Raw genomic sequence first — 23,868 nt, forward strand, 5'->3', positions numbered from 1 at the left:
CTACAAGCACCTATATGCCAATAAAATGGACAACCACGAAGAAATGGACAAATTCTTAGAAAGGCACAACCTTCCGAAACTGAACCAGGAAGAAATAGATAATAAAAACAGACCAATCACAAGCACTGAAATTGAAACTGTGATTAAAAGTCTTCCAGCAGACAAAAGTCCAGGACCAGATGGCTTCACAGGTAAATTCTATCAAGCATTTAGAGAAGAGTTAACACCTATCCTTCTCAAACTCTTCCAAAATATAGCAGTGGGAGGAACACTCCCAAACTCATTCTACAAGGCCACTATCACCCTGATACCAAAACCAGACAAAGATGTCAGAAAAAAATAAAACTACAGGCCAATATCACTGATGAACATAGATGCAAAAATCCTCAACAAAATACTAGCAAACAGAATCCAACAGCACATTAAAAGGATCATACACTATGATCAAGTGGGGTTTATCCCAGGAATGGAAGGATTCTTCAATACACACAAAGCAATCAATGTCATAAACCATATTAACAAATTGAAGGAGAAAAACCATATGATCATCTCAATAGATGCAGAAAAAGCTTTCGACAAAATTCAACACCTATTTATGATAAAAAACTCTCCAGAAAGTTGGCATTGAGGGGACTTACCTCAACATAATCAAGGCCATAGATGACAAACCCACAGCCAACATCGTTCTCAATGGTGAAAAACTGAAACCATTTCCATTAAGATCAGGAAGAAGACAATGTTGCCCACTCTCACCACTATTATTCAACACAGTTTTGGAAGTTGTAGCCACAGCAATCAGAGAAGAAAAAGAAATTAAAGGAATCTAAATCAGAAAAGAAGAAGTAAAACTGTCACTGTTTGCAGATGACATGATACTATGCATATAGAATCCTAAAGATGCTATCAGAAAACTACTAGAGCTAATCCATGAATTTGGTAAAGTAGCAGGATACAAAATTAATGCACAGAAATCTCTTGCATTCCTATACACTAATGATGAAAAATCTGAAAGTGAAATTAAGGAAACACTCCCATTTAGCACTGCAGCAAAAAGAATAAAATACCTAGGAATAAACCTACCTAAGGAGACAAAAGACCTGTATGCAGAAAACTAGGACACTGATGAAAGAAATTAAAGATGATACAAACAGATGGAGAAATATACCATGTTCTTGGATTGGAAGAATCTATATTGTGAAAATGACTATACTACTGAAAGCAATCTACAGATTCAATGCAATCCCTATCAAACTACCAATGGTATTCTTCACAGAACTAGAACAAAAAATTCCACAATTTGTATGGAAACACAGAAGACCCAGAATGGCCAAAGCAACCTTTAGAAAGAAAAAACAGAGCTGGAGGAATCAGGTTTCTGGACTTCAGACTATACTAAAGCTACAGTAATCAAGACAGTACTGTACTGGCACAAAAACAGAAATATAGATCAATGGAACAGGATAGAAAGCCCAGAGATAAACCCACGCACATATGGTCACCTTATTTCTGATAAAGGAGGCAAGAATATACAATGGAGAAAAGACAGACTCTTCAGTAAGTGGTGCTGGGAAAATGGGACCGCTACATGTAAAAGAATGAAATTAGAACACTCCCTAATACCATACACAAAAATAAACTCAAAATGGATTAAAGACCTAAATGTAAGGCCAGAAACTATAAAACTCTTAGAGGAAAACATAGGCAGAACACTCTATGACATAAATCACAGCAAGATCCTTTTTGACCCACCTCCTAGAGAAACAGAAATAAAAACAAAAATAAACAAATGGGACCTAATGAAACTTAAAATCTTCTGCACAGAAAAGGAAATCATAAACAAGATGAAAAGAGAACCCTCAGAATGGGAGAAAATATTTGCAAACAAAGCAACTGACAAAGGATTAATCTCCAAAATATACAAACAGCTCATGCAGCTCAATATCAAAAAAAACAACAACCCAATCCATAAATGGGCAGAAGACCTAAATAGACATTTCTCCAAAGAAGATATACAGATTGCCAACAAACACATGAAAGGATGCTCAGTATCACTAATCATTAGAGAAATGCAAATCAAAACTACAATGAGGTATCACCTCACACCAGTCTGAATGCCCATCATCAAAAAATCTACAAACAATAAATGCCGGAGAGGGTGTGGAGAAAAGGGAACCCTCTTGTACTGTTGGTGGGAATGTAAATTGATACAGCCACTATGGAGAACAGTATGGAGGTTCCTTAAAAAACTGAAAATAGAATTACCATAAGACCCAGCAATCCCACTACTGGGCATATACCCTGAGAAAACGATAATTCAAAAAGAGTCATGTACCACAATGTTCATTGCAGCTTTATTTACAATAGCCAGGACATGGAAGCAACCTAAGTGTCCATCGACAAATAAATGGATAAAGAAGATGTGGCACATATATGCAATGGAATATTACTCAGCCATAAAAAGAAACAAAATTGAGTTATTTGTAGTGATGTGGATGGACCTAGAGACTGTCATACAGAGTGAAGTAAGTCAGAAAGAGAAAAACAAGTACCGTATGCTAACACATATATATGGAATCTAAAAAAAAAAATATGGTTCTGAAGAACCTAGGGGCAGGACAGGAATAAAGACGCAGACGTGGAGAATGGACTTGAGGACACGGGGAGGGGGAAGGGAAAGCTGGGATGAAATGAGAGAGTGGCATGGACATATATACACTACCAAAGGTAAAACAGCTGGTGAGAAGCAGCTGCATAGCACAGGGAGATCAGCTCAGTGCTTTGTGTCCACTTAAAGGGGTGGGATAGGGAGGGTGGGAGGGAGACACAAGAGAGAGGGGATATGGGGATATATGTATATGTATAGCTGATTCACTATGTTATACAGCAGCAACTAACACAACATTGTAAAACAATTATACTCCAATAAAGATGTTAAAAAAAAACCTTCTTATTTGAGGACATAGTTTTAAGCAATTACATAAACATTAAAAATGGGCAGAAGAACTGAATAGACATTTTTCCAAAGAGGAAATGCAGATGGCCAACAGGCACATGAAAAGATGCTCAACATTGCTTATCATCAGGGAAATGCATATCAAAACCACAATGAGATATCACCTCACACCTGTCAGAATGGCTATCATCAAAAAGAACACAAAAAAAAAAAAAAAAAAAAGAACACAAATAACAAGTGTCCATGAGGATGTGGAGAAAAGAGAACCCTTGTACACTGTTGGTGGGAATTTAAATTGGTGCATCCACTGTGGAAAACAGTATGGAAGTTCCTCAAAACTACCATATGACCCAGCAATTCAACTCCAGGGTATATATTGAAAATAACCAAAAGCACTAATTCAAAAAGTTACATGCACCCCAATGTCCATAGCATGTTATTTACGATTGCCGAGATATGGAAGCAACCTATATGTCCATCAACAGATGAATGGATAAAGAAGATGTGGTATGAATATGCAATGTAATACTATTCAGCCGTAAAAAAGAACAAAGGTTCGCCATTTGCAGCAACATAGATGGACCTGGAGGGCATTATGCTAAGTGAAATAAGTCAGAAAAGGACAAATACTGTATGATACACTTACATGTGGAATCTAAAAAATACAACAAACTAATGAATATAACAAAAAAGAAGCAGACTTACAGATATGGAGAAGAAACTAGTGGTTACTAGTGGCGGGGGGAGAGGGGCAATATAGGGGTGGGAAAGTGGGAGGTACAAAGTATTGTGTGTAAGATAGGCTCAAGGATGTATTGTACAACACGGGGAATATAGTCAATATTTCGTAATAACCATAAAAGGAAAGTAACCTTTAAAAATTTTATAAAAATTTTTTTTTAAATAGGGAAACTAAACAAAATAAATTATTTCTAACTTGAAAAAAAAAAAAGAGAATTTTTCAAGTACCTCACAGGATAGACTGCTAAACTATTTACACCTTTGTGGAAAATTTATATAACATTTTCCTTTCACAGTTGGTCTCTCAAAATATATTCTTCCCTGTGTCATCCATACTAGACGTAATTAAGGAATTATTCTTATCTTGATTTGTATATATTAAACTTTTATGATATGTTTAAAATTCCTGAGGATAAAATGTGTTCTCTCAAAAAAAAAATAGAAAAGTTATGTTTGCAAACTTGAATGCAAAATTCTTAAATTGAGATTAAAGTGCACAAAAGAGGAAAATGTCAGAATAGCTATAAAATGCTAAACAGATTAGGGCATAGTTGCTTTCCTCCTTTTTAACTTCTGCATGATTTGTAGTACGTGTAGCAATGTGAACACATTATAGTCTATCCAGAGTAATTAAAGAGATATTTCCTGCCAGTTGATCCTGTGGTGCCTCGGCAGGTTCACTCTTCCATCTGCTGTGGAAACATTCCTCTGTGTGTAGATTATGGAATCAATATGTTCAGAGGTTAATTCAGTGCGAGGCGTTAATTATGTGTGTAACCCTCTTTACAGCTCATCACTTCTCTAACCCTCAAATGTTCTAGAAATAAATAATAAGAGCAATTAAGAATTCACATAAGACACTTATTCTCATCTTTGACATTTGTTATTATATTTCCCAAATGTGAAGTGGTGAAAAGTCTCATCTATATTCCTGCTTAACAATTTGTGTTCCATTTGAGCTCACAGATAAAATTGCTGCTCTGCTTTCAGTAACTTGCATGCAATTTCAAAATTCATTTAGTCTTTTTAAAGTAAGGTAGAATAGTGATCTCCTAGTTGCAGAGTGGACACGGCTCTACTCACGATGGGAAGTCAAATCTGTTCACTGGCATTGCCCCTGCCCCACTCTCCTCCTAGCTGCATCTTCAAAGAATGAGCCTTTCATGAGGACATATTCACGTGTAATGTTGACATAAGGTCACATGCTACAGAGGTATGCATTGAGGGGAACTTTCCTCAGGGGGGATTTGGACATCAGGGCCATATTTTCCTTAGAAAATTGGGATAGAGCTAGAAAAAATCCCCAGAGTGAACATCAGTTGCAATACCAGGTTTATTCTATTTCAGTTTAGGAAAAATATTGTGATTTTGACATTTTCATAACTTATCAAATACAAAGTAATTTTCCTCTTATGCACACGTGTGACTAGCATTAATATGATTTTGGAAACGTTCTGTTATTGGCATGACAAATATCAGCTTATAATATAACACAACATTTACAGTCTATGTGATTAATGAAGATACATGTCACGGAGTATAAAATAAAACAACCTACTGATTTATTTGTTTTCTCAAGAGTCATTGTGAAGACAAATTATGTATTTAGTTAAAAAAAATTCTAGGCACAGTAAAATAATAATATGCTTAAGGAGAATTTTAAATATCCTTATGAATAATGTTGATGAAAAATATTCCATAATCCTCTTTATTCAATCATACTAATTTACCAGAAAAATATTATCATTATTGCACTGTCCAAATCAAATTATAGGCAACACTGATTAAATATATCATTATAAATTAATTTCTAATTCACTATGGTAGAATTGACCATACATTTATTCTGTAATTATGTAGATGCCATGCATACATCTATAATTGCTCAGCTGTGAAGGAGCATGTGTTAATAATGGACTTTACTTTTTGTTATTTTTCTTACCAGTCAATTCCCTTGTGGTAGTTGTTGCCATTAAAGAATTGGACTTCTTCAAATGTTTTGGGGCTGGGGAGATTGCTGATGATGGAAGGGTGCATAAGAAGAAATAAATAAAGTGCTGTTGTTCCTATTACAAAACAGGAGGCAACAGGTTATACAGCAATAAAAGAAGAGACATATATTGTAACAAAATTTTTGCTCAGAAAATAATATGCAAAAGACCAAATCATTCCAGTATCAAAATGATTTCCTAAAAATCAGTTGAGTGCATTTCATGTGGCAATGATGTGTTCTTATATTAGTCTTCATGATTCTATTGACCTAAACACTTCATTTAATATGAGGACATAGTCAAAGTCAAGCAGACTGGTAGATGATACAGCTAGGGGAGAACTTCAGAAATCAGGTGGTTCCATTTCCCTCCTGGAGTCGGATGAGTGGCAAAAGTATCAAAGACATCGAGCACAATACCTGAACCTTAATTAATATTATATTCAGATCAATTAAATTAAATCAAACTATTCAAAAGATGTTGACCTGTGCAACTCTGTACAAGTTGCTGTAGTAATGATTGATGATAAATCTTGATAAGAAAAATACATTTGCTGGCCTCGATAGACTTAAAGTGTATCTGTGGACTTGAGTCAAGTAAACAGGTAATTGCAGCGTAGTGAGGGAGGTCCCATGATAAGAGCAGAGTGTTTTTCTAATACCTGAGAAAATGGGTGATTTATACTTGGGAAGTCAGTGAAGACTTCCAGGAGGAAGCATTTTTTAAGGTTGTACCTTAAAAACGTGTTTCCAGTAAGGCTGAAAGAGGAGTGCAGGATTCTGGAAGATGGCCAGTTGAATGTTCTACCCTGACAAGATGGGACAATCAAGTCTGATAGCTGAGACACTAGGCTAAACAGACTGGCTGATAGAACCCACTGAGTGTACATATCACAGAAGGCACAAATGTCACCTCTAAACCTGAGTCAGGCCAGAAACTGGGGACCACAGCAGGAAGGATCATGAAGGGACTGGCTCTCATAAATCAAAACTTCTCTTATGGAAAAGGTTATTTCTTTTGTAACGTGTTGCACCCAGGAGATTCTGTTGGATTTCCCAGCCCTAGGAGAGCTTGGAATGAACTACGCAAGAGGGCTGGCACAACAAAAATGATAGTAGCTGGGGATCTGGAGGCGAGAAGATCATCAGAGAATTGTGTATATAAACGAAAGTAACAGCAGATCTCGGGGGACCTAACAAATCCAGAATGGGTGGCTCCTAGTGAAATGTGAGGACAAAAATTAATAAATGCCCTTAAGGAGATTTAATTACTAATTGAAAAACATATTTAAAATGAAAAAATATGGAATCAAATTATATAAAAGTAACAAAAAAATATTAAAGGAGTCAGAACTGGTTAAGAACTGAATTAGAGGCCCAAAGTACAGAAGAACTATCTCAAACACACTGAAAAATTTAGACATGAAAGTTCTGTGGGGCAATAGCGGTCTTGAAGAACTGATCTGATTTTCTCCTGAAAATAAAAGGAGTTCAAAAAGGAGAAAATGTGAAAGGAGGAACAAAAATCTTCCAGGGAGAGGAAACCAATTAGAGATGGAGTAGTATAGAATAGCAGCTGGAAGGGAACAGGGAATCCAGAAGGTTTCTTTCTACATACTTTTTAGAATGGGGCCTACACAAAAATATTTAATTGATGATGAGAAAGAAGCTTGTGTTTGTGTGTGAGAGAGAGACAGAGAAAGACAGAGACAGAGAGGGAGATTTTTGAGACACACAAGAGCTGAAATATTAATAGGTTAACATCCCTGAGATGTTGAGATTGGATGGTTCCAGGGTAAAGATACAGGGACATTTTTGAATTATTGCTGAATATTTTAAAATGAATACTCTATAACCTCATTTGGTAGCATGTACAAATGTTTAGCCACCCCGATGGTCACAGAATTGCACCCAGAGCTCCCCTGGGCTACAGAAAGTCAAAGCCTTTATGCTCTGAGCCATACACCTTCACGCTGCCAGGAGCAGGAGGGATGTCGGGAGGCCTCTGAGAGGAAGGAAGGAGAAAGCAATTTCAACCAGGGAAAGTAGACACATGGCCTGATGTTCATATGATCAGCCATAAAATCTGGGTCCATGGCCTCAAAATGTATATTTACTTTATTATTGCCTGTGCTTTCATCTATCCTTGACATGCATTTTTATCCACTGTCTTTGATATAAATATTTTGTAGAGGAAGTTTCTCACACGTTGTAATGCTCTAAGAGAAACTTTGTTCTATTTTATATATAATCAACTTCTTTTTAGTTTTACCAGAGTAAATGTACCAGGGTAAGTCAGTCAAATTGTGAGAAATCAATATAGACAATGGGAAATCTGATCTTCTAGAAGATTTAAGGCCAATGAATTATGTTTTCAGAATTATTGTGCTAAATTTAACCCTTTTGGAAATCCTCTCCTACCCTAGTAATATCAAAATTTGACCCAGAATCATGAAGAATGCCCATGTGTCCACAGGATTCTAGTAGGACTACGGTGTCAACTTTGAGTGCCTTAAGCCCAGGCCTATCCTGCTTCCTGTCTATCCCCATTCACTGCCCCACTTTTAGCTGATGGAAATTTTTTCCAGGATTCAGCAACGAGGTGGGATATTTCATCTTTCCATTCTCACCTCAGAACAACTGAGCAAATAGGGGTTTGAGGACCACTTTTATATCTCATGTTTATTGCAAGGGATGCACGGGTCAGGTTTAAGTTATTTAAAGACAACTTTGCATTAAAGACCAGGTTCTTAGCATTTATCTGTGCCCATCCTCCAGGGAATTTACAGCCTCTGACAGCAGTGGGAGTTTTGCCAACTGAAGCAACAGGAGAACAAATGAAGACTTCAGACTTCTATGATTGAATGGATTTTAAGAATTATCACAATCATTTTCACATTAAGATAGCATTTTCATAGCATATAAAATATTATCATCCAATTTCTTTAACTTGTTTGCTTGTCTTGGGAAGGCCAAAACCAGCTAAAAGCTTTATCATTTCCACACTGGTAGGTCCAATATTAAAATCTAAAGGTGTAAGTTATTGTCTGTAAATACAAACAGCAAAGAAGAAAACTAGATTTTTTTCTTACTAACCTGTAGTGTTCTAGCAGATCTAAGAAGTAGTAATATTCAATGACAAATGATAGAAGATATGACTTTAAATTTTTAGCATGATTTTACAACATAGGAATGTTTTGTTTCTTTAGTAGTCATTCCAGTGTTAGAACTGCTGTGAGGGAGTTGGTAGAAAATTAATGCACATTTTAAACAATAACAACAACAAAAGTGGTATATCTGAAAATATTTGCTGCTTTTTTTTCCCTCCCTGCACATGTAACTTACTATTGTAATACAATTTATATATATGGAGGAGGAAAAGATTTCAACAACCAATATCTAATAGTCTGGAAATTTTGCCCACAACCTTTAAAATGGTCTACATGCTTGTATTATAAATATCTTCATCTAGGCCAGTCTTATTTATTGTGACTGTTTGTCTTGTGTTATGGTTTGTGCACTCACTGATGAAAAAGTGCTTCTAGTCAAAGTTGTGAATTCAAAATACAGCAACTCAGTAAAAAGTTTAATTAATCAGGACATAAGCAAAGTATATAAAGCTGTCGCATGCTGAAGAAAGTATAAAATATTCTAATTGAAAGTATCATTTCATTGGTGAAATACTTTCACTCTCTTTTATTACATTCTTATACACTTGTCCTTCAGCACATGAGAAAATATCAAGGGAAAAAAAATGCCTGATGAGCCACAGGTGTATCATAAAATAAGTCCAAACCATATTCATATATAATGATTATTTGGAAAACAAACCACACAGGTAGAATATTTGAAGGTAATAATGACAGTGGTTCTGAAAAAAAATCAATTCAAGGTTGATATGCAGTGTAAAATAATTTGAATCAAGCCAAAGCCCTTTGTTATAACTTAATTCAGGAGTTAATTAGGCAAAGCCATAAAAAGTAGAACTTAAAAATCAGATATCACAACTGTGACATATAAGCTCCAAGTTGTCAAAAATGTGATGTCTGTTGAACAGTTTTAAAATTGACAGATAAAAATTTAGCCCATAAGTCTAATTAAATGAGCAACTTTAGGGTCTCTTTGAGGATCATGGCATAAAGATGATCCACAGGAATGAAGAACAATTCAAATAATGAACTTGCACGGGTGTCTAAATATTTCACAAAGCCAAACAATCAAATACCATATGACCATGTGTTTCATGACAAAAAAAAAAAAAAAAAGAATGCAAACAGCACAGTTGGCTGTTCTTACCTGTTTTTTGTGGCCCAATTACAAGGAATTTTGGTAAGTGGTCACAAGTTTTCTCTCTGGACCAGATGTCTTTGTGTCTTTTATCATCACATGGATTCTGCAAGAAGGAAGAATAATGAATCTTACTGTGTAATGAATGCCTAGCTCTGTTCCATAAAAATTGTTCAAAAGACAGGATCAACTTCTTGCCTGATACCCTAGAACTAGGAGTTAGACCTTGTTCTGGCTCTGGTTCTTTGGTTTCCAAATTGTTTCCTTTTAAACTGGCACCTTCCTTTCCTTCAAGGTTAGAATTCGGCATCAAGTCGCTCCTGCCGTCATCCTTCTGAGGCTTGGCTAGGTTCTAACTGCTGAGATTCCACTCTGTCTCTGAATTCATGTTTTACTTCTGTATACCTGAGCCTTAACTTGTCTCTACCTGGTTTGAACATAGTTTCTCAGTTTTCTGTGCTCTGCCCTAATCGTTCTTATTTTTTTTTTCCCGAGTGGCTTGAAAGCCATCCTTCAACTCCAGACTTGGCCAACTTTTCCTTTACTTTTCACACTATGTGCTATTCTCTGCTGATCCAGATAATCTCATAGTTTGGCCCTACCCCACAAGCAGATACCATGCAGATCATTATTTCTAGCCCCTACTTCCCTCCTGAAATCTAGACCAATATTTTAAATTGCATGTGTCACTGCTGTATAGATATGGTGAGGAAATGCCAGACCTATCATAGCCATCTGTCCAATTTTATCCCCATCTCAATGTTCTCCTGTGCTGGTCTCCATTCCATTCCATTCAAGTGACCAGATTCATCATCCAATTCATGACACTTCTGAGAATTAAAAGAGCCCTTAAATGAAAGTGATACAATTTTTGAAATATCTATTGACTGACAAATTGGTTTTATTATATTGGTAATCAAATTAATAATTATATTCAAAAATCATTTTCACAAATAAAATTCTTTCTAAAAATATGTTGACCATTAAAACAATTATAATTTTACATTTATTATTCAAATATTAAAAATAGCATAAGATGAATAATCATTTATGGTTCACATTTATGTACTTTAATCAGTTTTTTAGCCATATCTTCTCTAATATCATGTCAGAGGCCTATTACCATTGTTGGTTTTTCAAAGCCCAGTGGTCTGGAGCATGCTGGGACATACCCTCCAAGGTACAGGCTGTGTTACTGTACTTTGCAACTCCTACTACTAAGATAGAAGCACAGTGCTGGATGGGCTTCTTTGGGTTTTGGACGCATTTTTTTTTTTGCCCTAGGAAATATTGCTCTGAGTCACTGACCGGATGATGCAGAAACCTGCTAGTTTCGAGTGGAACCCAGAAGAAGAAAGAGCCCTATAAGAGGTAAGAGTGAGGCCCAAGCAGCCCTCCCACTTGGGCCATACATCCTGCCAGACCCATGGTACCATGGCATCTATGGTATAAAATTGACACCAAAGAGAGTTTTGGTCAAGTCCCAGAGGAGAATCACAGTGTACTCCCCTAAGGTTATGCAGCAAGGTGTTGCTGGGCCCTGGAAGAGATAATGCTTGTCATGGATTTTCAAAGTGATCATGTGGCCATTAATTGGCCATCATAAGCTGAGTATTGACAGACCAACCAAGTCATAAGTTCAAGTGTACCCAGTAGCAATTCATTGTAAGATGGGGTGGTACATCCAGAACTGATTTCAAGAAGATACAAAGGCTATAAGTTAACTTTATAAACAAGTGCCCAGACCCCATGTCACCTATCACTGTTCCACTCATGCCTCTATATCAGCTCATTCTTATAGTTTCATGGAAGGTCCTCTATAACCTGCTGATGAAGAGCGGGAAACCCTAGCTTGGTTTGTAGATAGGCTGACCCATATGTTGGTAGAAGCCTAAACTGGACTGCAGCTGCCCTACAGGCCCATTCAGGGAGGTTCCTAAAAACAAATCGTTAAGGGAAAGTGTCCAATTGGCAGAGTTCTGGACAGTGTCTTTGGCCATCCACATTTTTGCAAATAGACTAGTAGCCCAAGGTAAGGGTATAGTGGACTAATAAGCAGTGATGAATGGGTTAGCCAAGGAACTTAAAGGAGCAAGACAGGAATATTAGGGCTACTAAGTTCTAGGGAAGAGGCAGGTGGATGGACCTGTGATAGTGACCAAAACATGTGATAATCTTTGTATTGCCCATTGATGTACACCAGAGAGTATCCCATGTAGAACTGCTGAACAACCAAGCAGTCAGATGATTTAGCCAGTTCCCAGCACTCCCACATGTCATGTAACCTCTGTTCTCAGCCAAACCAGTGCTGAAGCAATGGGCTTATGAATGGAGAAGCTGTGGTAGCAAGATGGAAGCCATTCCTGGGCTTCCTTCCCCCAAGTCTGCTTTAGTTACAGCTGCTGCTGAATACCTGACCTGTCAGTAACAGAGGCCAGTTCTAAGTCCCAGAAATAGCACTCTCCTACCACTTAGTAGAAAATTGATTATGTTGGACACTTCCATCCTTAAAAGGGCAGTGACTCATCCTGATCCCATCTGACACATATTCAGAGTATGAATTTACCTTCTCTGCTTACATAGCCTTAGCCATCATCACTATGCAAGGCCTCATGGAGTGTCTGACTCATTGACATGGTATCTCACATAATACTGCTTCAGGTAAAGGGACCACTCTTGACAAAGGAAGTGTGATAGTAGGCTTATGCCCTTGGGAGTCACTGGTCCTATCACGCCTCACTATCCAGAGCTGCTGGCCTGATAGAGTGGTGAAAGACTGCATGAAAGATACAGCTGAAGTACCAGCTTGGAGATACACTGTACTTCTTAAATCAAAAGCTATTGGTTGGTGCTGTGTCTCCAAAAGGTAGTGTAGCTGTGTCTAGGAATTAAGGAGTAGATGTAGGAGTGGACCCATTCACCATCATTTCTAATGGCTTAATTAGAGAATTTGTGCTTTCCATCTCCACAACTTTAAGGTCTATTGGTCTAGGAGTTCTGGTTCCCAGAGGAGAGATGCTTCCACCAGGAGGCCCAGGAGGAGGATCACCACACTAAAAGTTGCAGCTTGTACCCATTCACTTTGGATTTCTTGTGCCAGTAGACCATCAGGCATGGAAATGAGTTACCATCCTGATAGGGACAATTGACTCTGATCATCATGAGATGTAGAACAGCTATTATACAGGGAGAAATATCTTTGGCACTCAAATAATTCACTAGGTTACTTGTTGATACTTCCACGCCCAATTTTAATAATTGAGAAAGCAGAGCCACCACAGCCTGATTAGGGTTGGGCTGGGCACCAGATCAGAGTCTACCACAGTACACCCCTTGTTTCACAAATTAAGTTATCTTTATCCAGGCACAGCCTTCCTCTGCCATAATTCCTAGGGAAGTTTACAAGAAAAGAATTAGTGAGACAAACTAGAACTGTTGCTACTGCAGTAGGTCCTGAGACTGTACCTGACCCACAAGGCCAGCCATCTAGACCAGCAGAAGTGCTAACCACGGGTGGGGGAAATCCAGAATAGGGGATAGAGGTGGGAGAAACTGTGCACTGGTTTCAGCTTTGGCACCAACTGCAGCAACAAGGTTGCAGTTTCTCCTAATGACCTTCCTCTTATAGGTTTCCCCAGGAATAATGCTCACGATTGTGGAAAAGTTGTTCCTGGGTGAATCAGTGCAATATGAGAAGCAAGTATAGCTATATGGTACAGGGTATGGACAGGGGTGTGTGGCAGACTGAGTGCTCTTTCCTCCACTGAAGGAAAAACCCTATCTCTGGCCAATGCAACACCTTATCCCCATTCCCACCCCACTTCCGCCCCCAGCTGGGGAGATTGAGTATTGCCCTTGGCCAATAGGAGCTACCTGACAGGAAGTCGTGCATCCCCGCCCGACACTCCAGAGGTGGCCCGTGTCCAGTGACTGACTGATACAGGGGTGTAAAAGCCTGACCAGCTTGCTTCAAGGTGAGACAACTTGTGTAATTAGCTCTCTCCCTGCAGATCCAGTCAAGGATCCAGACTTTTCCTAAGACCATATCCATGCTCTGCTTTTTCCTATTCTACATTTTCCCTTATAAGCTTTTCCTGAAAGCGCTTCCTCAATAAATCATTGAACCAGAGCCCTATCTCAGAAGTGATCCCAGTGCATTTTCCATTACCATCTTCCGTTGGAAGAAGAACAGAGTGCAATATAAAGAGACCAGTTATGTATGCATTGTGTGAGAATTAGCCTTGCAAAAGGTTAGGCTATACATCTTGGATTTCTTGATGAATTCATCTATAGAAACTGTGATAAAAGGAGTTAATTACAAGCCAATAAACTCAACATTCCTTATTTTACATAAAAATGAAATTTTATTTTATTTTTACTGGTGTCTCTGTTTTCTGCAATCTTTTATTCAGTGTTCAATCGCCAATCCTCTGTGGTCTAGCTTCAGCTTAACTCTCTAAACAAAATTTTCACTAGAGCACAGAAGGCTAAACTATTTTGTCTCCTTTTCTTCCTTCAGTAACAGAGTATCCTCTTGTTCAGTCTCTGGGTTCTCAGCTACAGACTATATTTCACAGTGTCTCTTGAATTTAGCTTTCTTCCTATGAATCATTTCAGTTTAAGGAAAGTGAGCCAAAAGGACGTAAAGTATCTTCTTAAGGATAAAGTCGCGCTCTCCCTAGATTTTTCCTTTCCTACTTACTGCCAGCTGTAAAATGGCTACAATTGCAGCATGTGCCTTGGACTCAGAGGTGGAAGCCATACATATGTCGAACACCTGCCAACCTGGGGCCTTGGATAATCATGTGGAACAGAGCTATCTAACTCTTGTAGACTGCTTGCCCATTTTTAGACAGTTGTATGAGGGGGAAACACATTTCTACTTTATTTAGCCAGTGTAGTTTTGGAATGTCATCATTATAGCAACATTGCCTATACTCTCACTCAATGTGTTTCAAAGCACTTTGTGAGAAGGTAAAAAAAAAAAACGTGTGTCAGAATGTGAATTACTGAGCTGCATGCTTAAACAAGAACATCCTGCTACAGGAAAAAAAGAAGATTCCGGATGATGCAACCAGCTGCTTAGTGGTATAGATTGTTTATATGTTGGCACAAACTTCTTGTCTCATGGCGAATCAGCAACAAATAATTCAAGCCTGTTCGTGGACCACACTTTGAGTAGCACTGCTCTGAATTAACAACTGCCAGCACCAACCTAAAGCTTCAGTTCTACTGTATTCACTACTATAGATCTACCTGCACCTGAATCTTTGAATTATTTATCTTTCTGTGCAATGCTCTTATTTTTTCCCCCACAATACAGAGTCAAAATCTTGCCAGTTCTTCCTGCTGAAGCTAATATCCGCCATGAACCTTTCCTATTTATTTTGCAGGGGCAGCACAGCCCAGTTGCTAAGAGAGTGAGCTCAGGAGGGAGACTGTCTGTGTCTTAAGGGATTTTCCTAAACTCTCTAGACCTCAGATTCCTACAAAAAAAATAATGATTGATATTATCTACTTTGCATATAGGTCTATATATGCATAAATATAAATATATTGCATAAATATATTAAATCAGTTAATATATTTAAAATGATTAAATCGTGCTCTATAAAAGAAAGTGCTTATTCTGTAATCCCACATTAACTTTTTTCTTTCCTTTGCCTAGATTAGTTAGGCAGTTGGAGCAGCAGAAAGAGATTACTCTTGCTGATGGATTGGCTTCTTGCAGATATCCATCTGCAAGATAAGAGCTGACTTCCTGGTGCTTGTCAGAAGCACCAGCACCTGAGGTGCCCCTCCTCACAGCCAGATGGCTAGACTTCTGGGATACCCGATTTGGAAATGGCTTGAGGTTTCTTCAGGCAAACCGGAAGCTATAGGCTGTCTTACCAGATGACCCAAAGACTCCTATATAATCCTAATTCAGTTTATTTCTGGGTATTCTTGCTATATGGCTACTGCAACTCATCCAATTCATTGTTTTAGCACTTGTCGTCCTTCAGGGCTCAATTCAAATATCACCCCACATGAGATGTCTTCCCTGGTGAGTGGAGCCAAAGCACTTCCTCTCATTCCTGTCTCTCTGTAACAGCCTCCTGCCGCATTTTCTTCTCTGCATTTCAGTACCTGAAATTATTTTATTCAAGGATGTGTTTCTAGTAATAGTATATAATATGAAAACAGTATAGTTGTATCTACAATAATTATATTCAACTAGAATGTAAGTGCTCTGAAGAGAAGACCTCTTGTCTTTTTTTTTTTAATAGATTTTATTTATTTATTTATTTATTTAGGCTGCTTTGGGTCTTCATTGCTGCTCATGTGCTTTCTGTAGTTGTGGCGATTGGGCTTCTCATTGTGGTGGCTTCTCATTGTGGAGCACGGGCTCTAGACACGCAGGCTTCAGTAGTTGTGGCACGTGGGCTCAGTAGTTGTGGCTCGCGGGTTCTAGAGCGCAGGCTCAGTAGTTGCGGCACACCGGCTCAGTTGCTCCATGGCATATGGGATCCTCCTGGATCAGGGCTCAAACCCGTGTCCCCTGCATTGGCAGGTGGATTCTTAACCACTGCACCACCAGGGAAGCCCGACCTCTGTCTTCTTGATTGCTACAATCTAATACATAAGACGTGCTTGATAATTATGGACTGAAGGATCGATTAACTGCCTTGGGACAGGCACCATAAACATTTAGTAACAAGCATAGGCAGATTTTGATATATGTTTAAAAACTAACATAATATGAACTGTGTAGATATTTTACTTCTCAAACATCCATAAAAAAATTATTCACAGTTGCCAGTGATGTCCTTCATGGTGGTCCCAGAAGCTAGGTCTTGCCATTTACTCACACCATCACTTTAGAACTTAAAAATTATTTTCCTCATATTATCATTTAACTGCTTCATTTGCAAAGAATTTTGCTTTTCAACTGTATTTTAGATATTAAGCAATAGGAAAGCAGTTTCCATTACCTATTCCCTATATATAACTCAACAAAGAACAAATCTCAGAGTAGGTGTTCAGTTCATTTGCTCAAATGGTTTCTTTATGCTCAGCAAAGTGGATGAGCAAACTGATCAATTATTCAGTGCCACTGTTGAAAGTCAAAGCCTTTTGTGATACCTCTCTTCATTCTGTAGGTTCAACTAGACCAATTTTATTCTTTATTGCAATACACATGTTTTTGCCATTCAAATTTCTGCATGCAAAACTGGCGAAATAAAACTCTCACAGGACTTCCCTGGTGGTGCAGTGGTTAAGAATCCACCTGCCAATGCAGGGGACAGGGGTTCAATTACTAGTCCAGGAAGATCCCACATGCCGTGGAGCAACTAAGCCCGTGAGCCACAGCTACTGAGCCCTGCGCCACAACTACTGAAGCCCGCGTGCTCTAAGGCCCACGTGCTGCAACTACTGAGCTCACGTGCTGCAACTACTGAATCCTGCGTGCCTAGATCCCGGGCTCCATAACGAAGAGTAGCTCCCACTCGCCGCAACTAGAGAAAGCCCACGTGCAGGAACGAAGACCCAATGCACCGAAAAAAAAAAAAACTTTCACGGAAATAGGCAGATTGATAAGATTTGGAAAGAGTTTCCTTTGACTTTAACACACTGAACATGGATAAACACTTGTTTTGGTAGACAAAGACACTAGTTATTTTAGTTGTACTTTCCCAAGTTATACTGATAGGAGTAAACTATCAAATAAAATTACCTGGATGCTAAGATGTTATAATACTTGCTGTTCCAAATGTTTTTATTATTAACTATTCAATTTACATTACTTCAGTTTTTCCAGTAGGTATCTCACAATCGGTGACATTTGTATACGTCAATTTAGGCAGACTTTTTAAAAATAATTAATTAATTAATTAATTAATTTTTGGCTGCACTGGGTCTTTGTTGCTGCGCACGGGCTTTCTCTAGTTGCGGTGTGTGGGGGCTACTCTTCGTTGTGGTGTGCAGGCTTATCATTGTGGTGTCTTCTCTTGTTGCAGAGCACAGGCTATAGGCGCATGGGTTTCAGTAGTTGTGGTGTGTGGGTTCAGTAGCTGTGGCTCATGGGCTCTAGAGCTCAGGCTCAGTAGTTGTGGTGCACGGGCTTAGTTGCTCTGCGGCATGTGGGATCTTCCCGGACCAGGGATCGAACCTGTGTCCCCTGCACTGGCAGGCGGATTCTTAACCACTGCACCACCAGGGAAGTCCCTAGGCAGACTTTTTTTAAAACTGCATTCCTTCTATTTTATGCTGTTTTAGGGCTATCCAGGTGCCCATATTTCGTCTTTTATGTCTCTTCTTAGCATGTTTTCCCTTGTATCTGTTTAATCACAACTTTAATAACAGGATGTTTGCATTTCCTATTTTATATTCTGAAAATGTTTGTTTAGACTTTTCCTACTCTGACTTTCCTTATATGGTCTGAATAACAGCTAACATAATATCTAAGTTTTATTGATCACCTTCTATATTCCAGGCACTTGCTTGACAAAGATTATTTCTAATCCTCAAAGCAACCTGGCAAGACAGATATTATTATCCTTTCTTTATAGCTGAGGAAGCTGAGATGCAAGGTGCTTTATTTAGGTCGTGCTGAAGGTGACACAGCACATTAGTTTCAGATTTGAAATCCAAAGCTGGGATTGTGTCTGCAGTTAAATTGTGTGTGTGTGTGTGTGTGTTTGTGTGTGTGTGCATGAGAGAGAGAGAGAGGATGCTGCAATGATTATGAAAAAAAAGGATACATTTGCATGCACTTTCATACTTTGCTCCATTGTTACGGTTTTAATTCTAAAGGTCAGAAAGTTACAAAGCAATTATATCCCTATCTGATTGTTCCCCACATATCTGAAACTGTTACACAAAGTAATTTACTGTTTTTAGTATCTAGCATTATAGATATATTGAAACTTTGAAAATATTCTCAGTTAAAACTGCTTTAGGCAGTGTATATGATAACAGTGTCAGTGTAGTGAAAATGCATGTAACTAGCTCTCACACAGGTAAAGGGGATGCAAGTGGTTTTTGTACATGGAATATATGATGAGGTGAGGCAGATTTACTTTTAAGCAGACATCAGCAAAGTGGACAGGAGATTCCCTGAGGTTATGAACCAGACTTCGTAAGGGCAGTAAATTCTGATGACATCATATTACGTAGAAGGGTATGAGCACTCAGATCTTCCCTCTCTAAGTAAAAATTTCAAATTCACAATCAAGCTAAAAACACATACTAAAAAAAAAAAAAAAATCACACTACTGACCTTATCCTGAAGTTCATATTTTTATAGAAGACATGAAGATAACTTTGGTTCTCATTAGATCTGGTTATTCCAACCTACCTGCCTTTTCTCTACTAAGAATCTGCTCTGCTCACTGCTTCTACACATCTTTCCCTGAGAAGAACACCATGGAATTATAAGTTAGACTGATTATCCCCTCTCAAGTCATGTGCCTTTTCCAGATAACGAGGAGATCTCTAGACCTTAATAGTTGAAACATTAAAAACGCCCAGTGCTCGTGGTAGAAGGATTATTTTGTGAATTAGAAACATTTCCAGGTTACTGGTTTTCATTCTATTCCCCCTGCTTGCTTTCTGCTGTTCTGACCTCACTGTTTAATGGAGAACGCTACGAAAGGTGCTTTTGTTTTTCTTTTTAAATTCTTCTGCTTCCTACTATCTGGATGTGTTGTTTTAAATTTTCTTCTGCTTATTAATTTTGCCGTGTACATGTCTTTAAACAAAATCCTTTTCCAAATCTGCATTATACAAGCTGGTGACTTTCAGTTTTTTGTCTCTCAATGTCATTTAAGCTTACTACAATCCACGTACACCGATGAGGAATTTTAATAGGTTAGGGATGTGTATTCTCAGTGTTTCAATCAGCAAATCCGTATGGAGAAACTCTGAGACACACACCATCCTTACAAAGACTCCACTCTACCTGCACACCATGTAAGCTAGGGAGTCCTTCAGCTCCTTGGAAACACCTTTCCTTTCTGCGTGCACTGATCCGTAATGAATGCTCTCTCCACAGAACTCCTGTAGCACTTGATAGTCTGATTCATACTCAGACTTTTCTACCAAAGTACTCTGATTACAGAGGCACATAAATGCCAACCTCTGGGGGTGGAAGTGGGTAAAAGGGGCCTGTGGTTCATGTGTGGATCCAGGGTAATAGTGCCACAAGAGTTGCTCTAAGCACAAACTACCTCTGATTTATCCTAAACCCCTATGCATTCTTCACCATATTACACCACCTTTATTTCAATAAATGTATACTATTTGTATTTTCCCATGAAATAGTTTCAAAAGTAAAACTGACCCCAGGAGAAGGTGACAAGTTTACTCTGTAGCTCTGAGTATCTTCAAACAGATAACTGCACACTCTCACATACAATACCTTATATTATTACTTACTGTTTTAAGAATATCCTGTCAGGGAATCTGGATAACCAACTCAATGAAAGAAACTGTATTTTTAAACTCTTATTAATAGGTTGGTCTCATATAATGTATTCACTCACAGTATGACATTTTTAGTATGACATTAAAGTTATCAGACATTTCTGTAGGGCACACACAAAAAATTCAGTTTTTTATTGTTATACTTGGATTAGGGGTTCAAAATATACTTATTTTATGATGATTTTGATTCATAAAGTATGAAAGTATTATAACAATTTATATTTTATTTTATTTTATTTTATGAGCTACCTGCAAGTAGTTTTTCCATGACGAAACCTCAGTAAATTACTTGTGTGGAGAATTTGACACCTGACAAGATCATATTTGCAACTGATTGATGGGAAAAGGAAAATCCATGACTTATGTCACCATTTCTGGATGTCAGAATGTCTGACAGCCTTGTGTAATCAAAACAGTAAAGTGTTTTCTTGTAAATTAAATTAAAATTGTGAGGAATTACCTGCATATTTGGGAAGCATTCCTGAAAGGTTTAAATACTATTCTGAGTTAAGAAGAGAAATGTAACCACATGGTGATTAGGAAAAATCTGTCAGATGATGATGAAGTCTGTACCTCTGCTCTGACTCTGTGAAGTGATAAAAACCGTTCTGGCTATTTCACTGGAAAGGCTAAAGGATGAAAAAATGGAAGTGAAGAATATGAAATTATAGAACTCTTATTTCCCCAGCTGTGGGGGTAATTACTCACGTATCAGAGTTCCTTTAATCTCAGCATCTCACCCACAAACAATTTCTAACACTTCTCGGAAGGTCTCGCTTTTTTCCACAGCCATGAAACTATTTAAGGCTTCCCTCTCTCATAGCTAGATTATTATCCTAACTTTAGCTCCTCCCTGTTCTTACCTGTCATGGAAATAAAAGCTTCTGGTATAATCTTTTTTGGCCAACACTTAAAAAAATTATTTCACTCTCATCTTCAGAACACACAGATAGTTGCTCCTTGTTGCCTATCAAACCCAAATTGCTCTGGTAGTTCGCAAAGCTTTCCTGACTGGCTTGTATGTGCTCCTCAAGGTTATGTCCCATTACATGCCTACTCTTCCCCAGGAAACAAGTGTGCCACTGCTACTGTTCCTTGTGCACACACATCCCTCTGCTTTTGCTTCTCCATTCGTGAGATTTTAATGACAGTAGCTATGGTACTATGCTAGGTTCTAGGTTGCAAACATGAATGAATAAACAGTCTCACTCCTTAAGGTTTGCATGAGCTGGTGTATGACAAGCACAAGCGTCTGCAATACCATAAGGTAAGTGCAATAATAGAGGAATAAATAAGGTATAGAGTGGAAAAGAGAGGAAAAAATATGAAGACAAATGTTTGATGCCATTTTGTTCACATAACCAGACACTATTATGGTTTGTAAATTACATGAAGGCAAAGACCTTTCTTTTTATTATGTAGGTACTTCAGAAGCATAGGTTGCAAAAACTCACACTGAATACCCCATCAGATTCTTCAGAAGTCACAAGGTGTTCCTGATATTTCATTCTACACAGACAGTCGATGGTAGAAGTAGATTTATTTTTCTAAATGTAAAACTACCATCTTGGTGTGGTTGGGACTACACTGGATTAGAAATAAGGCAACTTGAGCTTTAGTCCTGACTTGTCCCTAATAAGTCACGTGACTTAGAACAAGACATTTCACCTCCTCAGGTGTCTAAAATGAGTAAGTTGGTCTAGATGTCCCTAACTTCTCCTGCTCTTACAATCTGTAATTCTCTGCGTCAGCATTCCTTCAATAGACACAAACTAATAGAATCTACAGTGTGTATGTCACTAGACCTTGTTATTTGTTTATGTCACAGACATTCAAATCTCATCATCTCTAAGCTGGAGTTGGATGATTTCACAGCTAGAATCAACTAAGGTGCTAACTCCCTAAGGTCAGCACACTGTGGCTTTACTTCCCTACTTCTTTAATCCTGGAGACACTGGCCTGGAAAGAGAGAAACTGCAGCTCTTTGAGCATACTCTTGGTCACACGGGCAAGCAGGAATCCACATCACGCTTGGCATGTTTATTGATAGTGAGACTCTGGAGTGACTGACTGAAGATTGAGACTGAGCTAACCTGACAGCTTGAGAGCTTAAAAGCATTGATTAGTGAATGTGCAAGAATCTGACCTTCCAACTGCCTCCATGTTGTGGTTTTGGTTTCTATAATAAGAGTTAAAAAAAAAGAGGAAACCTTATTCTTTTATGCTTTGTAGTGATTATTCTACCCAAACAAAAAGGGACATGAATTAACAGAAACCCATGAGTATAATTTTAAGAATCTTACACACCAGGAGCTATACTGAGGAGGATGTACTCTAGGGATAGAGGTCCGTGTGTGTCCTCAGCACATACTCTCATGTTAAATAACTCCGAAAGACTCCGCTTCCAGTGAAGGCAGCACATACATTCTGCATTGTACTTACCATGCTGTCCACTGACAGATATTCATATTGCACTTTTTAATTAGGTGACAAAGCAGTTTTCACATATATGGTAGTTGGTGCTAATGAAAATTTACATAAGGAACCAAAGGAAATTAAATAGATGTTAAGATTATCATTTTGCACGTTTTCTTTTTATTTGTGGTAATAAAAAAGTGTGAATTGAAAATCTAAGGAAAGATAACTTTTTAAAAGTGAAATGCACTAAATAAAAAGGCATGTTTATAAATATAATAAAGTACCTGCGAGATTTAATTTAGAGAATGTATAGCAATGGCAGAGACACATAATATTAATCGATCCTAACTCTGTAGGGTTGTGATGAATGGACTATAAAACATTTAATTAGTGCTGGTTATGCTTAAGTGTTTTTTGTAAAATTAAATTCATGTTGTATAAAGGACACGATGATAACGCCTTTAGCTGTTTTACTTGATGTTATAAATACAAATATGAGAAGAGGAGAAAACCACCAGGGAAAGGAACTCAAAAGTATTATGCACTTTATCTTTACTTGATCATTTGCAGTTTTCTGACACCCTTTATGACTGGCAAAGTTTATCAGATTTGCTTCAGTAAGTCTACTGTTCTCAAAATCTCATGTATGTGAATAATTCCCTGTTCAACTTAACTGCTATTTTGCTTTCTATTCCTTGTTTTCTTTCTTATATATATTTGAGAATATATGGCACTTTTTTTTTTTATTTTTGGCTGTGTTGGGTCTTCGTTTCTGTGCGAGGGCTTTCTCTACTTGCGGCGAGCGGGGGCCACTCTTCATCGCGGTGCGCGGGCCTCTCACTGTCGTGGCCTCTCTTGTTGCGGAGCACAAGCTCCAGATGCGCAGGCTCAGTAGTTGTGGCTCACGGGCCCAGTTGCTCTGCGGCATGTGGGATCTTCCCAGACCAGGGCTCGAACCCGTGTCCCCTGCATTAGCAGGCAGATTCTCAACCACTGCGCCACCAGGGAAGCC

General features: G+C 38.3%; 1 protein-coding gene across 12 annotated transcripts in view; it reads right to left on the bottom strand.

The window, feature by feature from the left end:
- LOC309661250 (bifunctional heparan sulfate N-deacetylase/N-sulfotransferase 4) overlaps window positions 1-23,868 on the bottom strand; it is an 823,039-nt gene that overhangs the window by 24,630 nt on the left and 774,541 nt on the right. For all 12 annotated transcript variants that reach the window (XM_082462799.1, XM_082462798.1, XM_082462797.1 and 9 more), the window contains 2 exons: window positions 9,981-10,077; window positions 5,637-5,760 (listed from right to left, as the gene is read on the bottom strand). In XM_082462799.1, the coding sequence (XP_082318925.1) occupies window positions 5,637-5,760; window positions 9,981-10,077 (221 nt within the window). The remainder of the gene's footprint in view (window positions 1-5,636; window positions 5,761-9,980; window positions 10,078-23,868) is intronic.

This window comes from Balaenoptera physalus (genome assembly GCF_965194825.1).
Source record: "Balaenoptera physalus genome assembly, chromosome: 5".
Lineage (NCBI taxonomy): Eukaryota > Metazoa > Chordata > Mammalia > Artiodactyla > Balaenopteridae > Balaenoptera > Balaenoptera physalus.